This window comes from Hermetia illucens, chromosome 2 (assembly GCF_905115235.1).
Source record: "Hermetia illucens chromosome 2, iHerIll2.2.curated.20191125, whole genome shotgun sequence".
NCBI lineage: Eukaryota > Metazoa > Arthropoda > Insecta > Diptera > Stratiomyidae > Hermetia > Hermetia illucens.
Window position 1 is genome coordinate 25953626 of NC_051850.1, and position 20883 is coordinate 25974508.

A 20883-nucleotide genomic window follows, 5' to 3' on the forward strand; every position below is an offset into this window, starting at 1 on the left:
TTGATCTCGCTATTTATATTCTAGTCTAGGCTTATGGTTTGATTGAAACCAGTTTTTTGCTCTATATAACTCCATTTTGATAGGCATAAATTTTAGTGACCAGCTAGAAGATTACTGGCTTCATCTTAGGCAATCTTGAAGATACAAATAAATTACGCATGCATATTAAAAAGTCAGTATCTGATTATACGATAAGATACCAAAAAAGTTGTCTGAAAACTTGAAGAGGCAAATAACCACGAAATAAATGAAAAGTTTAGATTCAATTCAGTTTAGGGAAATGATAAAACTTATCATTATCTTATTAAATACGGCATACGATATTTCCTAAAATAAAGGTTTTATTATGCAAACTAAGACCTCCTTTATTTAAATAATAATATGTGAATATAACCACGATATTAGCTACTTAGAAACTAAACTTTTCATACCTCGTCTATGAAATTTTTTGTTTTTCTTTTCCCTCGTTTCTGCTTCTGTGGGTTTGCTTCAACAGCATATATCTCTGAAATACCTAAGCAAACATACCTATAGCCATATTCTAGGAAAGCAAACATATTTGAGGCTTATATGCACAAATTATCCTAGTACAACCCTTTGATGTCTGCACTATTAATTCATTTTTCTCAAAAAATGATGATAATAACAGCGTTAACGTTAGTAGATAGTCCATTTATGAATACGTATGATTTATGGTTTCGATAGCCATACAAGCCATACAAATCATCCAAACAAAGGGGATTTCATTCTCTTTGAAATGCATTGATGCCTAGAATAGATTTGTTATATCGGTATATACAATACACCCAACAAAATCCTCCATTCCTCCATACAACACTGTCGGTTGCCTATAAGAAAAGTTGGAGAAAAAATCCCAAGGACCTAAACATTGCTTCGCAATTTTCCGAAATTAGCCGATTTATGTGGACAGTTTTGACAGAAATAAAAAGCCGACCCAGCAAGGACGTGATTAGATAGTTACTGAAGCCCACAGGGATCAACCCTTTTCTAATCAAATTGATTAGAACTAAAGATTCCAGTTACAAATAGTCGAGAAAAACAAAAGACTTAAGCCAGAAACTCAAACTTAAAAACTACTTTATTTTAATATTTGTTTGGGGAAATATACCAGGATTGATTAAATTTAAGATTCAACTAATAAACAAGTCGTGAAACCGGAAGCTTGACGCTTCAGGTATAAAAGGTTTTGTGTTTCCCTATGTGAGGAGCATAACGTAGTTCTCCATTGGCTTATAGCATTGACCCGAGATATTGAAATCGCTCAGCTCTGGGCAGGGTACTGCCATTGCCAGAACTGAGCGATTTAAATATCTCGAAAGGCAGGTTACTGCCATTGCCAGAACTCAGCGATTTAAATATCTGGAGTCAATGCTATCAGCCAATGGAGAACTGCCTAATGAAATTGTTTCACGCATTAATGCAACCTGGATGAAGTGGCATTCCCCAACTGGTGTTCTTTGTGATCGACGTATCAGCGCACGTCCCAAATCTAAAATTTACTGCAATATCGTCCGTCTGCCGCTCTCTATAGTTCTGAGTGTTGGCCGACTATAAAGGACAATGAACGGCGTCTTGCGGTAATGGGGACGAATATGTTGCATTGCACTGGTGGCATGACACGTTTTGATTACGTCTGAAATGAGAATATCCGCGATCGATATGGGTTTGCACCGATCGTGAGAAAACTGCAAGAGAGGCGTTTTCGATGGTGTGGTCACGTAATTCACGCTATCGAGAATTCAACAACCAATATTGGTCAGAACATCGAAAGCAATGGTAAGCAACCAAAAAGCTGGCCAAAACAATGGTGGCTTGATACGCTGGATGGGGATTTAAGCGGGTCATCCCGTGTGTCGGGTTGGAGAAATCGATTTTTTTTACATGAATTGTATCTATATATAGTGGAGAATATGTAGGCAAAGGGATTTTCCGATATTCCGAGTCGTTCAGAAATTACAGTGTTAAACAGGTAAGGAGTTTGCAGCCGCGGCTAGAGTACTCGATGAGAAAGAGCATCGAATCTATTTTTACCTGATAGTTGTTTACCTGAGCCTTATAAATTCGAACACAGGTATAAATATAAAAAGATTTAAAACCAATCAATTGTCTAAACTTATTTGCTGTTTGGAATAAAAAGGGTAATCCAGTCTAGAATAAGCACTGAATGGCTTTCAAGCTATACTCAGTTATATTTTGTTGTAAGTATTGTGCTGTTTGTGTGTTCAGTGATTTTTTTAAATGGATCGTACGAAGGGAGATCGCTTTAACGTTCAACGTCATGCTCGCACTAAAAAACGAGTATTTCACTTCGCATCAACATCAGCAAAGGAACTTTTAGCATGAACATGGATGTTCCAATTGCGGCAAGTTTTGTATATTGTATATTGGATTTTGCTGGAGTTTTCTCCGGTATTTCTGCAAATAATAAAATAAAAATAAAAGAGGAATGCGTAGGACATGTCGAGAAAAGAATGGGAACGCGGCTTAGAAATGCAAAGAGGAATCACAAAGGCATTGGTAGAAAAAGGGCTGGAAAGCTTACTGATATGGTTATTAACAACCTCACTACATTTTTTGGGCTAGCTATTCGTCGACACCCAAATTCGATAGAAGGAATGAAGCAAGAAATTTGAGCAGCTTTCTTCCATAAATGTTCTACAGACAAAAATCCTCAGCATCAAAATTGTCCAGCAGGCGAGGACAGTTGGTGCAAATGGCGCAAAGCGGAAGCTAAAGGGGAACTGGATAATTTCCACCACGAGAAGGCACCTTTGACTGAAGAAGTTCAAACAGTCATCAAACCAATCTACGAAGATTTGTCACGATATGATCTCTTTAGCAGATGTTTAGGAGCAGAGACCCAGAAAAGCAATGAGTCGTTAAATGCATTGATCTGGACTTTCGCTCGTAAACACCTTCATTCTGGGGCCAAGGTCGTAGAAATAGCCACTTTTTTGGCTATAATTATTTTCAATGAAGGATTCAATGACATTCTCAAAATCCCAGTGACAATGGGATGTCAAGTTGGCCACATATGTTTATGTCGACCGCCGTAATAAAACGCTAATTTGGCGGTCCGAACGACGATCGACTGACCTCGCTAAAAGAGCCAGAATTGAAACCAGAAAGCAACAATCGGCCTTACAAGACTTTTTTGAAGAAACGGAGGGTGCTCTCTATGGACCAGGTATAGCAGATTAATGGTGAGTTAAAATTTTACTATTGATAATCACATTTAAATTTTCAAATGCGTTTTTCTCGAAACTGCATCTTGAAAATCGGCTGCCACCATAGTTCAAAATCTATCCAACCAAATTCATTGAAATTTTCACGACTTCTTTAATACATATTTCTACGGTCCGCAAACTAGGATAATTGCAATCGGATGGGTGGTTTTTTTTATTCATAAAAAAAGCAGTAAAAAAACACCAAAATCCAAAAAATGAAGTTTAAAAGCCTACCAAAAATGTACCTTTTAATATTTTCTAATTATCCTAGTTTGCAGACCGTGAAATATTGTCCACATTAAAATGCCGTTTAGTTTTTTTTCCTCAGATGAACACAGCGTCCTTCAGCGTGGCAGCAGAAAAACACCTTTTTTTTAAGATGGATGCATAAATTGACACGTATTCCAAAAACTAGCTACAATATCAAGCTGAAAAATTTACCACATATACTAGAGATATCAATAAATATATGGTGAAAAAATCACGTTTCTATCTTTATTCAGTCCTCCAAAATAATTTTTCATTTTCACACGGGATGACCCCCTTAAAGGTCTCGAGATTACATCCTGATCAAGCATTTGATAAAATAAAATGAGGAAACCGATCACCACGAGCCGACCCCGCTTGTGAACTGAAGGCTGAAGAAAAAGGAAAAGATGTGAGGAGCGACGAGTGCACGACAGCTCCGTGTAATATAGCTAAAAACTCCATTGCCCTTTATTTTCGAGAAGGCGATTTAAATAAATCATTTGATGGAAAGCCCTGTGTTGATAATGGTCACCCTCATACGCTTCACGCTCTGAGTTTAATATTATTAGCGAATGAAAACAATTTAACCAGCATCAAATATAAAAAAGGCTAGGGAGAATTAGATTCTTCTTGAACGGAATTTTAATATTTCACTCGGATTTCAATTATTCTCGTTAATTATGACGTCAGCATCTTATTTGTATGGCTTAGGATGCTGTTAATTAGCACGAAATTGATAAGTTTGAACTACTATAACTTTGACACTAATAGTTGGATTTTCATGGAACTTGGCATCTGTATGCACGAGACTGTCCTCTATGCAAAATATAATAGTATACTTAGGATGAACTTAAGGGGAGTTTTTTAGTCAATTTCTCACGAACATTAGATTTCACCTAAGTGTTTTACACAAAACCATAAAAGGGGCTGCAGTTAAGCAGATTCTTCATAAATGCGATTTTAATATTTCAGGCGAACGTCAATTATTCCGGGTAATTATGACGTCAACATCTAATTTGCATGGCTTTGCGAGCAGTAAATTCGCGCCAAATTGCTCAGTTTGAACTGCTATAACTTTGGCGTTAATTGCGAGATTTTGACAAAATTTAGCACGTATATACGAAATATTGTCCTCTATGCTGGTATATAGGTCCTAGAATGAATTTAAGGGGAGTTTTTCAGTAAATTTCTAAATATACTATTAGTAAGTTTATTTGAGCAGATATAGGAATGGGACATATTTTGAGGCCTAGATTTCATCTAGGTGCACCACCATGATTTTTTTCGGATTTTCAGGTTGGGTAGTTTCCGAAAATGAGTCCTGTCTCACTTCAAGTGCGTACATTTTGACTCCTTACTCACGCACTTTGCAATTTATGCCAAAACTAATGTCAGTTTCGGAAAGTACAAATTGAGACCTTTCATTTGATACCCTACACAACTATATCCGTATGTATGGAGACCCCCCTTAAATTCAATGTAAAACGATGTAACTCACCATATGCGTGAGCGTTTGCAGTTCCCACCTTTCTACCAAATTTGGTGCCAATCGCTACAACTGTCTCCGAGAAAAATGCGTGTGACGGACAGATAGACAGACAAACAGACAGTAAACCGATTTTAATAAGGTTTTGTGTTTACACAAAACTGCTTGTGTTTACAAAAAACCTTAAAAGGAGCACATTTTCCGCAATGTCACTATCACAAAGAATCGCCAAAGTAAAGAAAGTTCTCGCGCACTCATAGATATCGTAACACAATATCGTAATACTTCTTTCCGTCCACTTTAGAAGTGCGACAGGATGGATTGGCATATTAGTTGGTTGTCAAATCTAATGTCAAATATTATCGTTGCCTTCAGAAATTTAATTTGTAACAAAACTTAATATCTAGTGTAGGTCTAGGTAGTCTAGTTTGGTCTTGAAATATTTATGGAAATTCAGAGAAGGTTTAAACGGTGAGAATCAAAAATACTAAAAACAGAAATTCTATTTTCCAATACAACATGATCTGAGCTGTGAAACATTTGATATCTTTTGTCTTTTTAGAAATAAAAGATTGTCACTTGGTTGTAATATGAGGTCCGATGAACACAGTGAGTGATTAAACTTTATTGAATATCACTAAAGTTCAAATTGACTCTAAATTTTATTTAGAAAAAGAAAGCTTATATGGAAAGAAGAAAAGTGCTGTTTTTAGGGTTTTACCGGCAATTATTCGAATTTTTCTCACCTTTTAAACCTTCCCTAGACCTCCACGGACATTTCAAAACCAAGATAAGATAAATCCGTTCAGCCGTCCTCGAATTTTAGCGAGACTAACGAACAGCAATTGATTTTTATATATAAGATAATTATAGGCCTGTGGTACTTTTGTTGTGTATAAAAATAATGGACTGAAAGGTTTTGTTGTCCCCGAAGAAGGCTGCCATTCCATTCCATATAACGATGTGGGCTGCTCTATAAAATAAGTTGGAGAAAAAATCCGCAGAAATTAAATTTTGCTTTGTAGTTTTCCGAAATTAGCCGATTTATGTGAAAAAAAACTGCTAGTTTTGACAGAAACAAAAAACCGACCCTGCGAGGACGTGACCAGATAGTTACTATAGCCATCAAGTATAAACTCTTTTCTAATCAAATTGTATCAAAACTAAAAATTCCAGTTACAAGCCGTCGAGAAAAACGAAAGACTTAAGCCAGAAACTCAAACTTAAAAACAAGGAACTCACCGAGGTGTCCTTTGGGAGTTTGCGGACACCCTATGGTAATACTCAAACGGTCACATTGCGATTACTAATGGCCGCAGCGCAAAAGTTATTGGCGGCCGGGAAAGTTCGAATCGGATGAGTTGTTTGCCATCTGAGAGAGCAGATTTCTCTAAACAGGTGCTTCAAGTGCCTCGCGTTTGATCATTTTGCGAAGGCATGCCAATGGCATTAATCGGTTCGATCGATGTGGGGACAAAGACCATATTGCCAAAGAGTGCAATAGGGACCCCAAATGCTTATTGTGCGAAGGAAGGGAGGGACGGGATTTCCGGCATATTGCCGGGAGTGTTAAATGCCAGGAATTTAGGAAGGCGGTGACTTCAATGAAAAAGTGAAGTTTATGCAAATAAGCCTCAATCATTGCAGGGTCGCTCAGGATTTACTCGAGCAGATCACATACGAATCTAAAGTGGAAATTGCCATCATGAGTGAACCCTCTAGAAACCGTCACGGCGGCGTATGGGTTACAGATTCGACTGGTGGAGCGGCGATAAGGGCATGCGGTCAACAAGCTATAGAATGCACTGGGAGTCAGACAGCCAGCTTGTGTGGCGGAAATAAACGGGGCATACGTGTACAGCTGTTACGCCCACCAAGACTGACACTGTCCAAATTTGAGGAAATGCTTGACACTCTTGTTCTTGACGCAAGGGCTCGTAGGCCAAGGGGGATTGCTGGTGACTTCAATACTTGGGCTCGCGGGTGGGATAGCAGAGAAACAATTGCAAGAGGCCGCAGTTTATAAGACGCTTTTTCACAGTTGGATATAATTCTGGCCAAAGAAGATTATGTAAACACCCTTCAGAAAGGGGGTCTACCTCAATCGTAGACCTAACTTTTGTCAGCCCTGCACTGGCGCGTGGTATGTCCTGGTATGTCAGCAAGGACAACACCCATAGCGATCACCAGGTAATCTTCTTTAGCTATAGGTGGAGTCACCGGGCAGAAGGCCATCATGTCCGAAACCGAGAAAGAAGTTAGATTGGTCTGCAAAAACTTCAGACCTTCATAGAGGTGTGACTAACCTAATAAAACAGGCGCCTCTACAGAAAGAGCGGTGCATGTGGGCCAATGCATCGCCAAAGCATGTGACGCGTCCATGCCGAGGAAGTGCTTATTCCTCAGTAGGAGACCAAACTACTGGTGAAATGCTGAACTGGTCAACCTTCCATTAACCCGTCATCAAGCCAGAAGAGCGGCTCAAAGAGTGGCAGAATCGATCAAGGGCAAAAAGGGCGCGCTCATAAGGAAGCCCGCGAAACCCTAAAGCTCACCATCCAACGAAGCAAGAGGGAATACTTAAGGAGCTCTATTCGGAAGCGGACCCGTGGGGCCTATAGAATCGTGATGGGGCGATTCAGAGGCCGTTCATCTTCGCAGATCACGTGCCCTTCACTCTTGTTAAAAATTATCCAGGGTTTATTCCCTCAGCACTGACAGCTTCCAGCGACGGGAATACCGTCAGTCACTAGTAACGAGGTGCTAGAGATCTGCACTAGAATAGGAGATAATAAAGCTCAGGGTCTGGATGGGGTGCCGAATAGGACCCTTAAGCTTGTCATGAAATCCGGACATGTTCGCTGAGTTGTTCGAAGCGTACATATCCCAGGGGATATTTCCAGAATCATGGAAGCGACAGAAGTTAGTACTACTGCCTAAGGCTGGTAAAGCTCCAAATAAACCAACCTTCTGCAGACCCACTTACCTCTAGGACACTTCGGGGGAAATGCTAGAGCGAGTAATCTACAATAGATTACTCACCGCTGTTTAGAACCAGGGAGGCCTCTCAGATCGACAGTATAGGTTCCGTAAAACCAGATCAAGCATTATTGCTATCAAAGTGGTTACTGGCTTGGCTAGGATAGTACCAGCAAATATTGCGTGGGGGTGACCCTGGATGTAAGAAATGCATTCATTTCGGCCTATTGGAACCTAATACGGGAATCCTGGCGAAGATTGGTATTCCCGCTTATCTTGCAGCTATCGTCAACAACAATTTACAAGAACGGAGGCTTTGAGCTGACACTGATGACGGACCACAAGAGTACGTTGTCTCTACCGGTGTCCCACAGGGCTCAGTACTGGGCCCACTGCTGTAGAACATCATGTACAACGATATACTTAATCTTCCCCTTCCGGAAGAATCCAGAGTGGTGGGTTACGCCGACGATATAGCGCTGATTCTAGTCGCAAAGCATTTCGTTGATCCTGAGTTATACTCATGCAAAGCGATCAATACTGCTAAGGATTGGATAGAGAGTTCTGGTCTAACACTTGCGGGGGAAAAACGGTAGCGGTCCTCATCATCAAGTGCCGCAAGAGAAATTATGCTCCTATTCAAATTGGGAATCATATCATCACTTCTAGGCCTACCATTAAATACTTGGGAGTGATGTTACGGGAGAAGCTGAGCTATAAGCAACACGTACGGAATGCCTATGAAAAACCATCCACAGCAAGTATGGGCCTAGCGAGAATGATGCCGAACGTGGGAGCGCCACTTATAGCAAGAGTAGTGAGTTCGATCCTATGCAGCTCCAGTTTGGGGAAAGGTATTGCAGGTCACATTTAAGCTAACGATCTGAGCGCAGTCTACCGCCCAAAGGGTGTGCTCTGCATCCAGAACTGTCTCAGATGATGCAGCATTCGACATCTCGGGAATGATGCCCATTGACATCTTAGCAGATGAGATGACGAACATAAACAAAGCGAAGTCTATCTCCCCTTTATCGCAGACGATGAACGCCGAAAGGAAGAGATCTGTAAATAGATGGTAACAGCATTGAAAATGCTGGGGAAAGGGTCGGTGGTTGGAGAGACGACACGGTGCCATTAATTATAATCTTACCCAGTTTCTCACGAGGCATTGAGAATATCGCCAGTACCTGTGTAGATTTAAATTGGATACCTCACCCGATTATTCAAACTGCAAGGCAGTCCCAGAGGACCCAGATCACATATTCTTCCTCTTTCCAAGGTCCGTGGGAGAAAGGAAGGACCTAGAGGAGGCTCTAGGAGAGGTGCAGGTACCAGAAAATCTGATGCAAAGAATTCTGACATATTAGTAAGACTGGGATGCGATCAAGTCCGTGATCGCATCTATCCGGAGCTGCGAACTGCGAAAGGCAAAAGAGACTAGAAAAGCGCGGTAACGTATGCCGCGTAGAGGCGAAAGGTGGCCAAGCTAAACTGAACTGACTCCTCCCTGTGATGTAATACCTTATGGTGGTTGGGGAGCGTCGAAGATGGTTTTAGTGGGAAAGAATCCCACACACTGACGTGTCCAGGCCAGTGCCTTTTGAAGATTCCCACCTCCTCAAAAAAAAGAGAGACGGACGGACAAACAGACAGACAGGCAGTAAATCGATTTTAACAAGGTTTTGTGTAAAACAAGCTAGTATCTATGTAGATTAGAGCTATTTGTATACTTTAAAATTTAAGACTTATTTGGTGCATTTATTTTCTAGAATAATTTACCTTGCAACGATTGAATGCTTCACTCCTTTGATAAATTATTTTTAAGGTTAATTAAAATCATGTCTGTCTGTATGTTCGATTGTCTCTCACATGCACTATTTTCGAAAACGGCTTCACCTATAGTAATGAATTTTTTTTCGTATACAGTTTAAAGCATTATTTTAATAACCCCTTTTCGGATGCATCCGTAAGGTCAAAGGGAGTCAATCGTGTCGGGAATATTCTGATAGCTCCAATGATACGCATCTTATAATTTCGCGATCCAATATAGAAGGTTCCCCAAAAATCTGCAGTTCTTCACTAGCCCACCTGTTGTTAATTATGAACGGTGGCGTTTCTCCTATATTGCGTATTTCAAACCTATTAGTAACGATAATATTGCAAAAGTTCACCTCTTCAGTTGAGGTCCCTGTTTCCTCGAATCTTATTGTGCACTGTGACATCCCAGCAGAGAAGAAATTGCGCCACCTTCTTCCTTCAATACCACACTAGTCTAAACACTGGCTTTGTTGAGAACCAAGCGTCATACCTTGCGAAGCCGTCCTATGTCCTAGCTGACAAGGGAGCTTAGATTGCGACTAGCACCCTGTCGCTGAAAGATGTATACATTTTTTTAGATTTGGGGACGATGCAAGTACTTGGGATTTCACCCAAATTATCTGCATACTTCCTCTTTGTTAAACAACAGATCTGCCCAGATACAACTCACACTTTTCCTTATTCTTGGAAAGTGTTCTTGTGTAAGATAAACTTCGCATCCACTGGTACGAATGCTGAGTCTGCCCTCAGTGCAAGTGAGCACCATTATGCCAGTCATGGCGGGGCTGCATACTAAGTACCGACCAGATGGACCGCATTGTGCGCGCATTGTTCTCCAGATACCCTGAACGGGTTGATGTAAATAGCGCGGAAAGCGCGAAGGATTGTCCTCTTTTCACAATGAGAGAACTGGAAGAAGCGGTTCTCACAAAACAAGAAAGCGCCAGGCCCTGATGCATCCCGGTGGAAGTTTACAAACTGGTGTTCCGCCAACGGCCAGAATTACTGCTTGAAGTGTTCAACGCTTGCTTGAAAAAGGGCATTTTTCATTGTCGCTGGAAAGTGACCAGACTCGCGTTGATCAGGAGACCCGGAGCCCCCGTCAGAAACTCATCAGGAGCCTCGCTGAAGCGATCCGCGCTGCCAGGAACTTATTCCCAAGGCAGTTTGGGTTCAGAACAGAAAGATCTACAGTGGATGCTGTTATGGAGGTCGTAGACGCGGTTCATTGAGCCGAGGCACACAGCCGCCGATCTCGATGGATAGTGCTCCTCATAACACTTGGCGTCAGAAATGCCTTCAATCCCGTAAGATGGACAGATATGCTAGGCACACTAGAAAACTCATTTCACGTGCCAAGCTATCTCTTGTGGAAATTTAAAGACCGCTCCCTGCTCTATGAAACGCTAGAGAGCCAAAGGAGGATGAAAATCACATCGTGAGTAGCCCAGGGATCCACTCTAGGGCCGGTCCTCTGGAACCTTTCTTACAATAGTCTGCTGAGAGTCGATATGCCCAAAGAGTTGCTCCTGGTTATGCAAAAGACGTTGCGGCACTTGTCAGTAAGCTCCCGTCTGCATCCGACCGCCGTGTATGCTTGACACGGCCGGAATGGTTCTCGAGAAGCTCATCAGGAGTAGACTCGCTGAAGCTAGAGGGCTAAAGGAGGATGAAAATCACGTCGGGAGTAGCACAGGGATCCACCCTAGGGGCAGACCTCTGGAACGCTTCCTACGATAGTCTGCTGAGACTCGATATGCCCAAAGAGTCGCGACTGGTCGGTTATGCAGACGACGTTGCGACACTTGTTGCCGGACGCACTGTTCAACGGCGCAAAGCAAACTTGGCATATTGATACGACGGGTAAGCGGATGGATGACTGCTCACGGTTTTGAGAGGGAAAATTTCAAAGTATTGTAGAATCAAGTTCAACTGGCTTCTAGGATGTTTCAATCTTAAGTTGAACTTGTTCAGTGACGCCTGGGGACTGCAAGGAAGACATATAGATGCTTATTAATAGCAGTGAAACAACTAAGATTCCGTCAGTCAACTCGTTTATTTTGCCATTAAATCAATCCATCAGAAACAATCCAAAACTTAGGCAGCAGCCTTCTTCTTCCAGTAGTCAACAGCTGGGGCGACGTATCCAGCGTGGAAGCCAGTGGCGATTGGAGCAGCAAAAGCTGGAGCAGAGTAAGCAAGTGGAGCAGCAGCTACAGCTGGGGCAGAGTAGGCGACTGGAGCAGCAGCAACGGCAGCGTATGGCTTAACAAGTGAGCCAGAGTAGGCGATTGGAGCAGCAGCAACGGCAGCGTATGGCTTAACAAGTGAACCAGAATAGGCAACTGGAGCAGCAGCAATAGCAGGGGCTGAATAAGCGACTGGAGCAGTAGCTACAACTGGGGCAGAGTAGCTGGTGTAGGCTGCTGGGGCAACGAATCCAGCGGAGGCAGCGCCGATGAGAGCAAGAGCCAAAACTACGAACTTCATTTTGCTTGAGGTGTCTATTGTCTTTCTGGATGAACGAATCCTGTATGATACTTTTGATAGTTCCAAGTCGCTATTTATATAAACCAACGCCTATCAAAACTCAGCCTACAACATTTTTTTTTGCTCTGCATGCATGAATTTAAATAACTTAATAATTTGCTTGTAAAATATTTCCATATCATTCCATTAGGCTGTAGCATATTCTAAGATTATGCGAATGGTATTATTCAAAATAGATGCGGCCATATCAACAATGTAAGAATTAGGAGATGAAAAAAAGATATCACGCACCATTCTTGCAAATATTACTTTTTGCGTAACGGCAACCTATTATTTTTTTTAGATTTTGTGGAAAATATTTTAGAGCTTCAAACAGTTCCTCAAACAAATGCGCTAAGGTCATTAGGAATTGCTTTTTTCTAGATATAGGACGAGGATACGACGTGCCTGAGAAATTTCTGCACAATTGCTCCAATATATGTTTAGTTAGTTTCTAAGAACCACATTTCAATGGCAAAAGAGTTGCATTTATCTACGCTACGGTTGTGAGTAGTCTACTATTGTATTTCGGCCTATTGTTGGGATTCAACAACATGAAATTTCCTTAGTGACACTGGCAGCCTTCTAATAGGCGCATAGTAGATGTTTCTGGAGTTTCAAATTTGCTCCGAATATGACCCACGGTTATTTGATAACCGACTTCTCAAAAGCCGAACCAATCCTTCAGTGCTAGTACTAAGGGGGGTGTGCCCCTCAAAATGAAGCCATCAATAGTGTCCTGTTCCGTGACGGAAAGTATTCCTCATGAGAGTAGAGAACCCAGTGTCAAGCTTTGCGAGTTTCCTGCTGAGACTATGTACTCCCTGGACCCAATGTATGTGAATACATCGTTCGCTTAAAAATTTTTAGGAATAGGCCCGAATCTTTACTTCAAGAAGTGAATCTAGATCATTATACGCAAAAAAAAAAAGACATTCCGGAAAACTTGATACCTATTATCAAACGAGATATCACGCAGTGCATAATTGTAGAGGTGTTATGATGCCGAGTGGATTCCATAAGATATTCTCCATTATCTTACTAAGTCAAATAACCCCATACGTCCAGTTTTTAGGGGTATCGAATTGGTGGACCTCAACGCAAAAACGGGATGTCTTACTAAGGCATGCCTAGACCGAGTACCAGCTGTTGCACCATTGATAATAATGATGAATTGCGGAGCTGACTACATCCTAGTTTTCCTCTCACTTGAGCAGCTCTCCAGCTATATTTTCGTAGCAAACCGAGCGATTTGAGGCTCCTTTTTCTTCTTTGAAAGCTGATTCTACACTGGCCTGACGATAATGGGTCGAAAGAGTAAAAACCCCTTCGCCGAGCCAGCAATCTAAATTTCAATGAATAGAAGAAACAATACGCAAGCCCCGCCCAATTTTCACGGTGGTCCAAGCATTTAGGCATAATTTTTTCTTAGGCCCGGATTTCCTCTCGAGGGGTAGGTGATTCCTCAATTCTATATTTATCGTCACTCTCTACCCATTATTCGTAGTCAATGTCTCCTTTAACAGTAAAAGTCGATTGAGATTATACGTAAACAAAATAATGTAATATAAATATTTAATGGACGGCATCGAGGATTATATTTCGACTAAACTCTACTTTTACTGTGTTACTATTTCTGCGTTTCTGATCATGACCGCTCTCGTTTTCTTCTTCGGTCCTATCTCTGCCAAGGCTTAACAGCTCTTACGATTTCTGCATTCATATCCCCCGAACACCGAGAACTGACAAACCCCCCTAATCATTTGCAAAACGTACAACCTATTGGAGGCGGGAAGCATGAGGGTTCCATTGCACATTACACCGCACAATAGGAAACCCAGCATCGAACCTTAGGGTATCCTCACTGTAACAATGATTTGTTCAGGTCCATTATCTGCCCCGCAATAGATAGACCTCTTTTGATTTTCGACCAGCATCCCTTAACACCCAGGAACACCTATTTCAGTCAACACGTTTTGAACTCTTTGTCAATATGCTTACTCACGATAAGGATCAACACCCCACACCATTTGTCAGAACTACGTGAGATTCTAATCAGGTCAAAGATACTTATGCTATAACTAAAAAGTAGGCAAACCGAAATTATACTGTAGTCCACACATGATATTTCCGTTTTTAACGATTGGTTGGTAAGCTTGTTGTAGATTAACATGTGGACCACCTCCCTCATTTTCCAGAGAAAAAGAAAGTCTCCTGCAAGTTTACTAGTTTTAAAGAAATTTACTGTATTTTAGACATACTTCGGAGATTTTCATAAATAATTGTGGGGCTATTTTCCCAGCCAACTTCAAAGCTGAGATTCATATCAAAACCTAAAGCCTTGTTACCTCCCTTCTTGCCAAACATGTCTAACAGCTCCTCCGCGATGACAGAAGTTATCATTTTATCACTCCGGTAAGTCATGGGTAAGCAAGCAGTCCAATTAGCGCTGTGCTGCTTGCTTTGATACCACAAACTCTTAAGGCCGTGATTGCTGTGAAAAAAGCAAAGGGGGAGAATTCAGCAGCCTCAGGTCTTCAGACCTTGACCGCAGCATTTACGAAGGATTGCAACTACCCGCTGCAACTAGAGATCTCTTTGAGGTCGCCAGAGTATTATTCACCCAGTGTCCGCAATCTGGCTCTACTAGTAGCCAGAGCTGGGCAACCGCAAAGGAAGTGCCCGAGGATTCCTCCTTCTCTCTGCAATTTCTGCGATGGGAATTGTAGGGTATGCCAAGCAGGTGATGAGACTTTGTCATTTGAAGTCAGCAGCTGCTAAGCACATTCACAATCGCAAGAGGGACGCTAACTGTGCCCTCCGAAGAACAGTCCAGAGTAGAGGCCGTCTGACCATTTCGTCTACCTGCTCATTCCCCTCAATATTCCTATTACAGGGAAGCCAGAGAAATGCTTTGCAGCTTGCTAAATGTTTCCTACTCTGCCCTGGCGGCGAACCCCATAACAAAATTCGTCTTGAAGCTGAACTTACGTGAGGCGTAATCCATTGAGAATACGTAAGTTGGTCTAGGGTTCCGCTATCCAACACTGGAACTCATGTTGTCTGATATTACTATATGTTTCAGCATATTTATTGTGGAAATCCAGGGGGTGAGGTACGATTCTTTGATTCCTGTTAGCTTTGGTTCTATTGTACCATCACATAACGGAACCGTACATTATAATGAGACAAACCACGTCAGTTTACATCCAGAGAACCATCCCCGCCCGAAGACTACATTTCCTTTCAAAGATCATCTTGCAGGCGTAACCCTAAGTTCTATGTTCAGTCTCCAATCTATCTTCGCATCTCAGATCATGCTCAGATGTTTTACATTGTAGCCGCGACAAGCTATTCTCGGGATATCCATGTCATGGTGCTAAATAACGTCAAGTCCGTTTTAATTGGAATTTAATTTCTAAGGTCTACAACAAAAAAGAGATGAGGCTGATCTACAACAAGAAAGAGGTGGGGTCGAAAGCCCTTCGTGGACTCATCGCTACGCCTGACCGCTTTTCGTAGGAAAACCACGAGCGCGCGTCTTTAGGAGTACAAAAGCAGCCCAACCCTTTCTTGCTGTCTCTGGAGCATGTCTAGCATTATGTCAACCTAGAGGTTTAGATGCAGAAAAGCTGCTTATAGCTCAGCTGATTTTATCATCGACAAATACCGATTTGATAATTCCATACAACGGGAGCTGCATACTCTCCAAGTGAAGTTTTAACTCTCAGTGCTCCTCCCTGGAGGGAAAGTGCGTAGGACCTCGTAGTTCCAGGTTCTTACCAGAAGATTTCGTCCGGGAGCCTTCCGGCTTTTTAAGAAAGTAAGTCCTATGTTCCCTGGCCAAAGTCATGCTGAGTTTCGCAGACTCCCTTTGGCTTTCAATGTTGTGAAAACATTCTTGGATCGCTTCCTAGCCGTCTTAATGACCAAATAGTACCTCTTCAGGAGGGTCTTGTATGGCTGCCAGTATTTGTACCTGTAACAGATGTTGAAGTTCTCCCTGGTCAGCTACCTGAAGTTGATTTCCAAAAACTTTTGCAGAGCCTCAACATTTTTGCGGCAGCGATCTTCATTTATTCATAATTTTTATATCTATCATAAATTAAGGAAACTTTCAAATCTGTAGCCAAATTAATACAAATTGTGGCAATTAAATAAAACTGTACACTCACTGCAGGAGCTGGCGTGAAATTGCTGAAGTGCAGGTTCCGGTCTGATCTTCGCACGGTTCGCATACGTCGGTGGTTTCATTGCTTCGGGGGGCGGGGGATGATAATATTTGTTCTTTCATTCCGCTCCATTTTCCATTCCACCCCGGTGTTCCGCCGCTCCATTTAATAGGCGCCACCCCATATGTCGCAGGGGGACAAAGCGACATCGGGCAGCATAAAGCCCCTTGTGGCAACTGTCGCAGCGAGCCCAGTTTTGGCGGCGTAATCCCGCGCATGGTTTCGCCAATTAGAAGCCAATTCGCACTCGCGTTACAACAGACGCACGCGTTTTAACCAAACAGAGTGAAGCCGCTAGACTTGACGGTCCCCCCGCAGAGTTATTTATCGCTGCACCTGCAGTTACTGCAAATCTGCTGCTTCCACTCGTGCAGAAATTATGGGAATCCGAGATCTTTTCCAGAGAGTGGAGTGGCGAAAAAGGCACCCGTTTTGAGTGTGACAGTTGGAATGGTATCTGCGTGCTCCCTGCCGTCGTAAAGATAATAGCTAAAATAATCCTGGAACGCATCAAAGAACATCTCGAATGCTTGATCCCAGCAGCAGAGCAGGTTGATTTCCGCTCCGGATCCTTCTGCATCGACCACATCAACACCCTAGGGATCATTTTTGGAACAGTGCGGTAATTTAGATCCTCGCTGCCCCTGCTCTTCATCAATTTCGAGAAAGCTTTCGATAGCGTGAACAGAAGTGTATTTGGAGCGCTCTACATAGGAGGGGCATTCCGAAAAAACTAATAGCAAATTATCAGAGTCATGATGTTGCAAAATGTCACGTGCTGCACCGAGGCAAAATCTCGGAGAAATTTGAGATCCAAAGCGGAGTCCATGCAATGGTTTCCGACGACAGCGGCACCGTACTAAATGTTCCCCGACGCATTAATAGCGCAAGATCCGCTTCAACACTAAAATCAAGGTGAGATTGTTCTGTGCTAGTGTTCTTTCTGTAAGTAGAACATGGGAAGTGAACTTCACTGTTACCCAAAAGCTCCAAGCCCTCGTCAATACCTGTCTGCGTCGTATCATCGGAGTACGCTGCTGACATTATCTCAAACGAACAACTTGGTCGGCGCTAAAGCTTGCAACTCCTATACACTGTGCTCGGAAGACGGAAGTGGCAATGGAGAGGAGGAGCGACAATTGCTTCGAGGGCTATATCATGCAGTGGAATCCACTCTCCCAAAATGGCCGACGAGTGGGCTACCCCAAGGGCGCTTGGCCGTGAACAGTAGAGGAGAAGTGCGAGCGACTCCGGAAGCTGTGGGGGGGGGGGAGGAGCGCTTTTCAGGTAATCGTAAGCGATGGCGCGTAGGTTTGGTTGACGCGCTATACCCCACCAAGGGGTGAAAAACAACCATAAATATATCATCGGTTTCGACGAGGAGACCATTGGACTGGTCGCGGCGTTTTGGAGAACCGCTTCTCCGCCCGATTGAAGGAGTAGCTCATACGCCGGCTATCAGTAAGTGAGAAGGCCAAGTTGAATCACTTGCTGAACGAGCTAACACTGTGCGACCGTATCGCCAGCCATCTGCTTCAAAAAATGAGGCAGCTGGGTGAGGATAAGGTGGCGCAGACTCGTGGTGGCGGAAGTAACTAGGGGCACACGACAAAGCGTCGACGACCTAAACCAAAAGGTAGTTTCACTGGCGGCCACAGCTTCAAAACTGAAAGCGACGGTGAGTACTTTGCGTTCAGGCGGCAGACCTCGATTGCAGTCAATGTCGAAGTCTGCTTCCCAAAATTGGCGTTCGAGTAGTCGCACCCGGAGAATTTTCTGGTACCACGTTAAATTTGGAGACAAAGCAACTAAATGTACCAGCCTATGCACTTTCACTCAAAGAAACTAGGCTCACTGGGTGTCTCGGCGGCGGCTACCCGAAGCGCAGTTCCACGTGGTCTTACAATTTTTGACCCTCTGATCAGACGTTGCTTTCTCGTCAATACGGGTGCGGAAGTGTCAATTCTTCTCGCACCCGTCCAGACACACTAATATTGTAAAATAGTTTTAGTTCAGTCTTCTTGAAAATGCTCATTCTGTGGTGATTCACTGATTCACTTCCAAGTGCCCTGTCAGGGTCGCCACTGATAACTATACATGTCACTTTTCTTTTATTTGACTTTAATTCCCCTAGCTTTTATATATAACCAAAAAACACGTCAACTGATTTGGTTTGGAAATATACAATTTACCGAAAATATGTACCAAGAGGATATAGTCGTCCTGCGCTAGTTACGACAAAAAGAGAAAGTACCTTTCCGCCCCAGCCTCGTGCTAAGCCACCAGATATGCCGGCGGTGGTTCAATGCATCGACGGAGAGTGTGTTCGATGCGGGGCACTGCCACAGTTCGACTCGGTTTGTTCGTTTGTTCTTGTTGGCTTCCTCCAGTCGGTAGAGTAGAAAACCTCTACTGCAAAATTTAGACTGGAAGGTTTTGAATCAGTCAAAAGTGCCTTTGAAATTTCCTAGCTACATCTTTTATACTGTATCGGCTCATATCCTTCAATAGAGTCCTCATACTCAGCGAACATTGCCCCTCAAGGAAAAGAACAGCCATAAGTGTAGACCCTTTTACTTCGCCCTCGCGAATCCGCCTTCAGAGGCGTCCATAACTTCCTAAAAGATGCTTTCTCCGCACACTGTAAGACTACATGAACTGTTTGGTCTCTCACCCACATGCAGCCTTCGTAATTACCCAAAATACCGAGCTCACCCTTATCCGCCGCACAGAAATTCATCCGAAAAAAAGATAAAGCAGCAAAAATTATAAAATGAGAGAAAGAGGATAATGATTTCAGATTACAAACTGGAGATATACCTATCCATCTATGATATTTACCATATTATGTAACCAAATTAGACTTTTTCTTGATTCACTACAGACCAAATTGCATTGAGCAAGTGCACATAGGAGGACCCGAAAGAATATCTAATTTCCCTTTCCTTATTTTCTGAATATCTCATGGTGTATGGTAAAACTCTGTCAAAACGATCCCGTCATAAGTTTTTCACATCCTGATGGATACTTCGTTCTGCTAGGACTAGCAACGAAAAATTTTGAATGTAGAAAAAAATAAAGACGGAAATTCGGGTCCTTTTTCGAACTTGTAGCATGATTTTGAATTTTGGAGGCGGTGGATCACTATCATTTTTGAATTTGCTCTGTTTCTTATAGAAAAGAAATAATGCTTTATGTCCTTTGCCTGATGTTTCCTTCGTATCCGAGATCCTTCCGAGCTTTATGTATACCTTTCATTCACCGTGTTAGCTTGTGTTTCTCTCACGACTGACTTTCGAACAATTCTCTCCGCCTGGACTCTTGCCTAATATAAACCCTTCGTGATTTACCTGAGGAGGTATTACCAGTTAAACTTCCACCCAAAACTTGTGAAGAACATAAATGTAAATAAAGTCAGACTAAGATTAATGTGTCCTATATCTTACATATGCATATTCTAGACATTGTCGCATTATTTTTTGGAGATGCAAACTAGAAGATTTAGCAATAAAATCCGTATCCTATTCAAACCATCCGCATTTTCTGATAATCAAATTTTCTTTTTTTCTTCAAGCTTTAATAAGTAAAGATTTTTACGTCACTAAGCCAATAATCCTCACAGTCTCTTTTGCTCTTAGCCATTATTGAATATTCATAAACGCAAATCTTAGATGTGAGAAATATTCTGATAACTTGATCGCTTTTCCACCCAATACAATCTTTTCGCATATCATTTGAATATTTTAGAAATTATTGAATCATAAAGATTCTCTAAGAGGCCCAATATATTTAAATTCATGCATGCAGACCAAAAAAACTGGTTTATGCTAAATTTTGGCGATGGTCCGCTAATATAAATAGCCGGAGCGAATTAGCAAAAGCATCATTCAGGATCCAATCATCCAGAAAGACAATACACAACTCAAGCAAAATGAAATTCGTAGTTTTGGCTCTTGCTCTCATCGGCGCTGCCTCCGCTGGACTCATCGCCCCAGCAGCCTACACCAGCTACTCTGCTCCAGTTGTAGCCGCTGGTCCAGTCGCTTATTCAGCCCCTGCTATTGCTGCTGCTCCACTTGCCTACTCTGCCCCAATTGTTAAGCCAGTTGCCTATGCTGCCCCAGCCGTTGCTGCTGCTCCAATCGCCTACTCAGCCCCAGCTGTAGCTGCTGCCCCACTTGCCTACTCTGCTCCAGCTGTTGCTGCTCCAATCGCCACTGGCTTCCACGCTGGATATGTCGCCCCAGCTGTCGACTACTGGAAGAAGAAGGCTGCTGCTTAAGTTGTGGATTGTTTCTGACGGATTGATTTAATGGCAAAATAAACGATTTGACTGACGAAA

General features: G+C 42.5%; 2 protein-coding genes across 2 annotated transcripts; one reads left to right on the forward strand and one right to left on the reverse strand.

Annotated features, from left to right (window-relative positions):
* Window positions 1–11823: 11823 nt before the first annotated feature.
* On the reverse strand, window positions 11824–12307 carry LOC119649459 (cuticle protein 12.5-like). The gene has a single exon (XM_038051613.1). The coding sequence runs from the start codon at window positions 12268–12270 to the stop codon at window positions 11878–11880; it is 393 nt and encodes a 130-aa protein (XP_037907541.1). The 5' UTR covers window positions 12271–12307; the 3' UTR covers window positions 11824–11877.
* An 8094-nt stretch (window positions 12308–20401) lies between these two features.
* Window positions 20402–20883, forward strand: LOC119648957 (cuticle protein 16.5-like). The gene has a single exon (XM_038050875.1). The coding sequence runs from the start codon at window positions 20473–20475 to the stop codon at window positions 20821–20823; it is 351 nt and encodes a 116-aa protein (XP_037906803.1). The 5' UTR covers window positions 20402–20472; the 3' UTR covers window positions 20824–20883.

Coding starts and splice junctions, on each gene's coding strand:
- LOC119649459 (XM_038051613.1), bottom strand. CDS start 12,270: ATGAAGTTCGTAGTTTTGGCTCTTGCTCTCATCGGCGCTGCCTCCGCT.
- LOC119648957 (XM_038050875.1), top strand. CDS start 20,473: ATGAAATTCGTAGTTTTGGCTCTTGCTCTCATCGGCGCTGCCTCCGCT.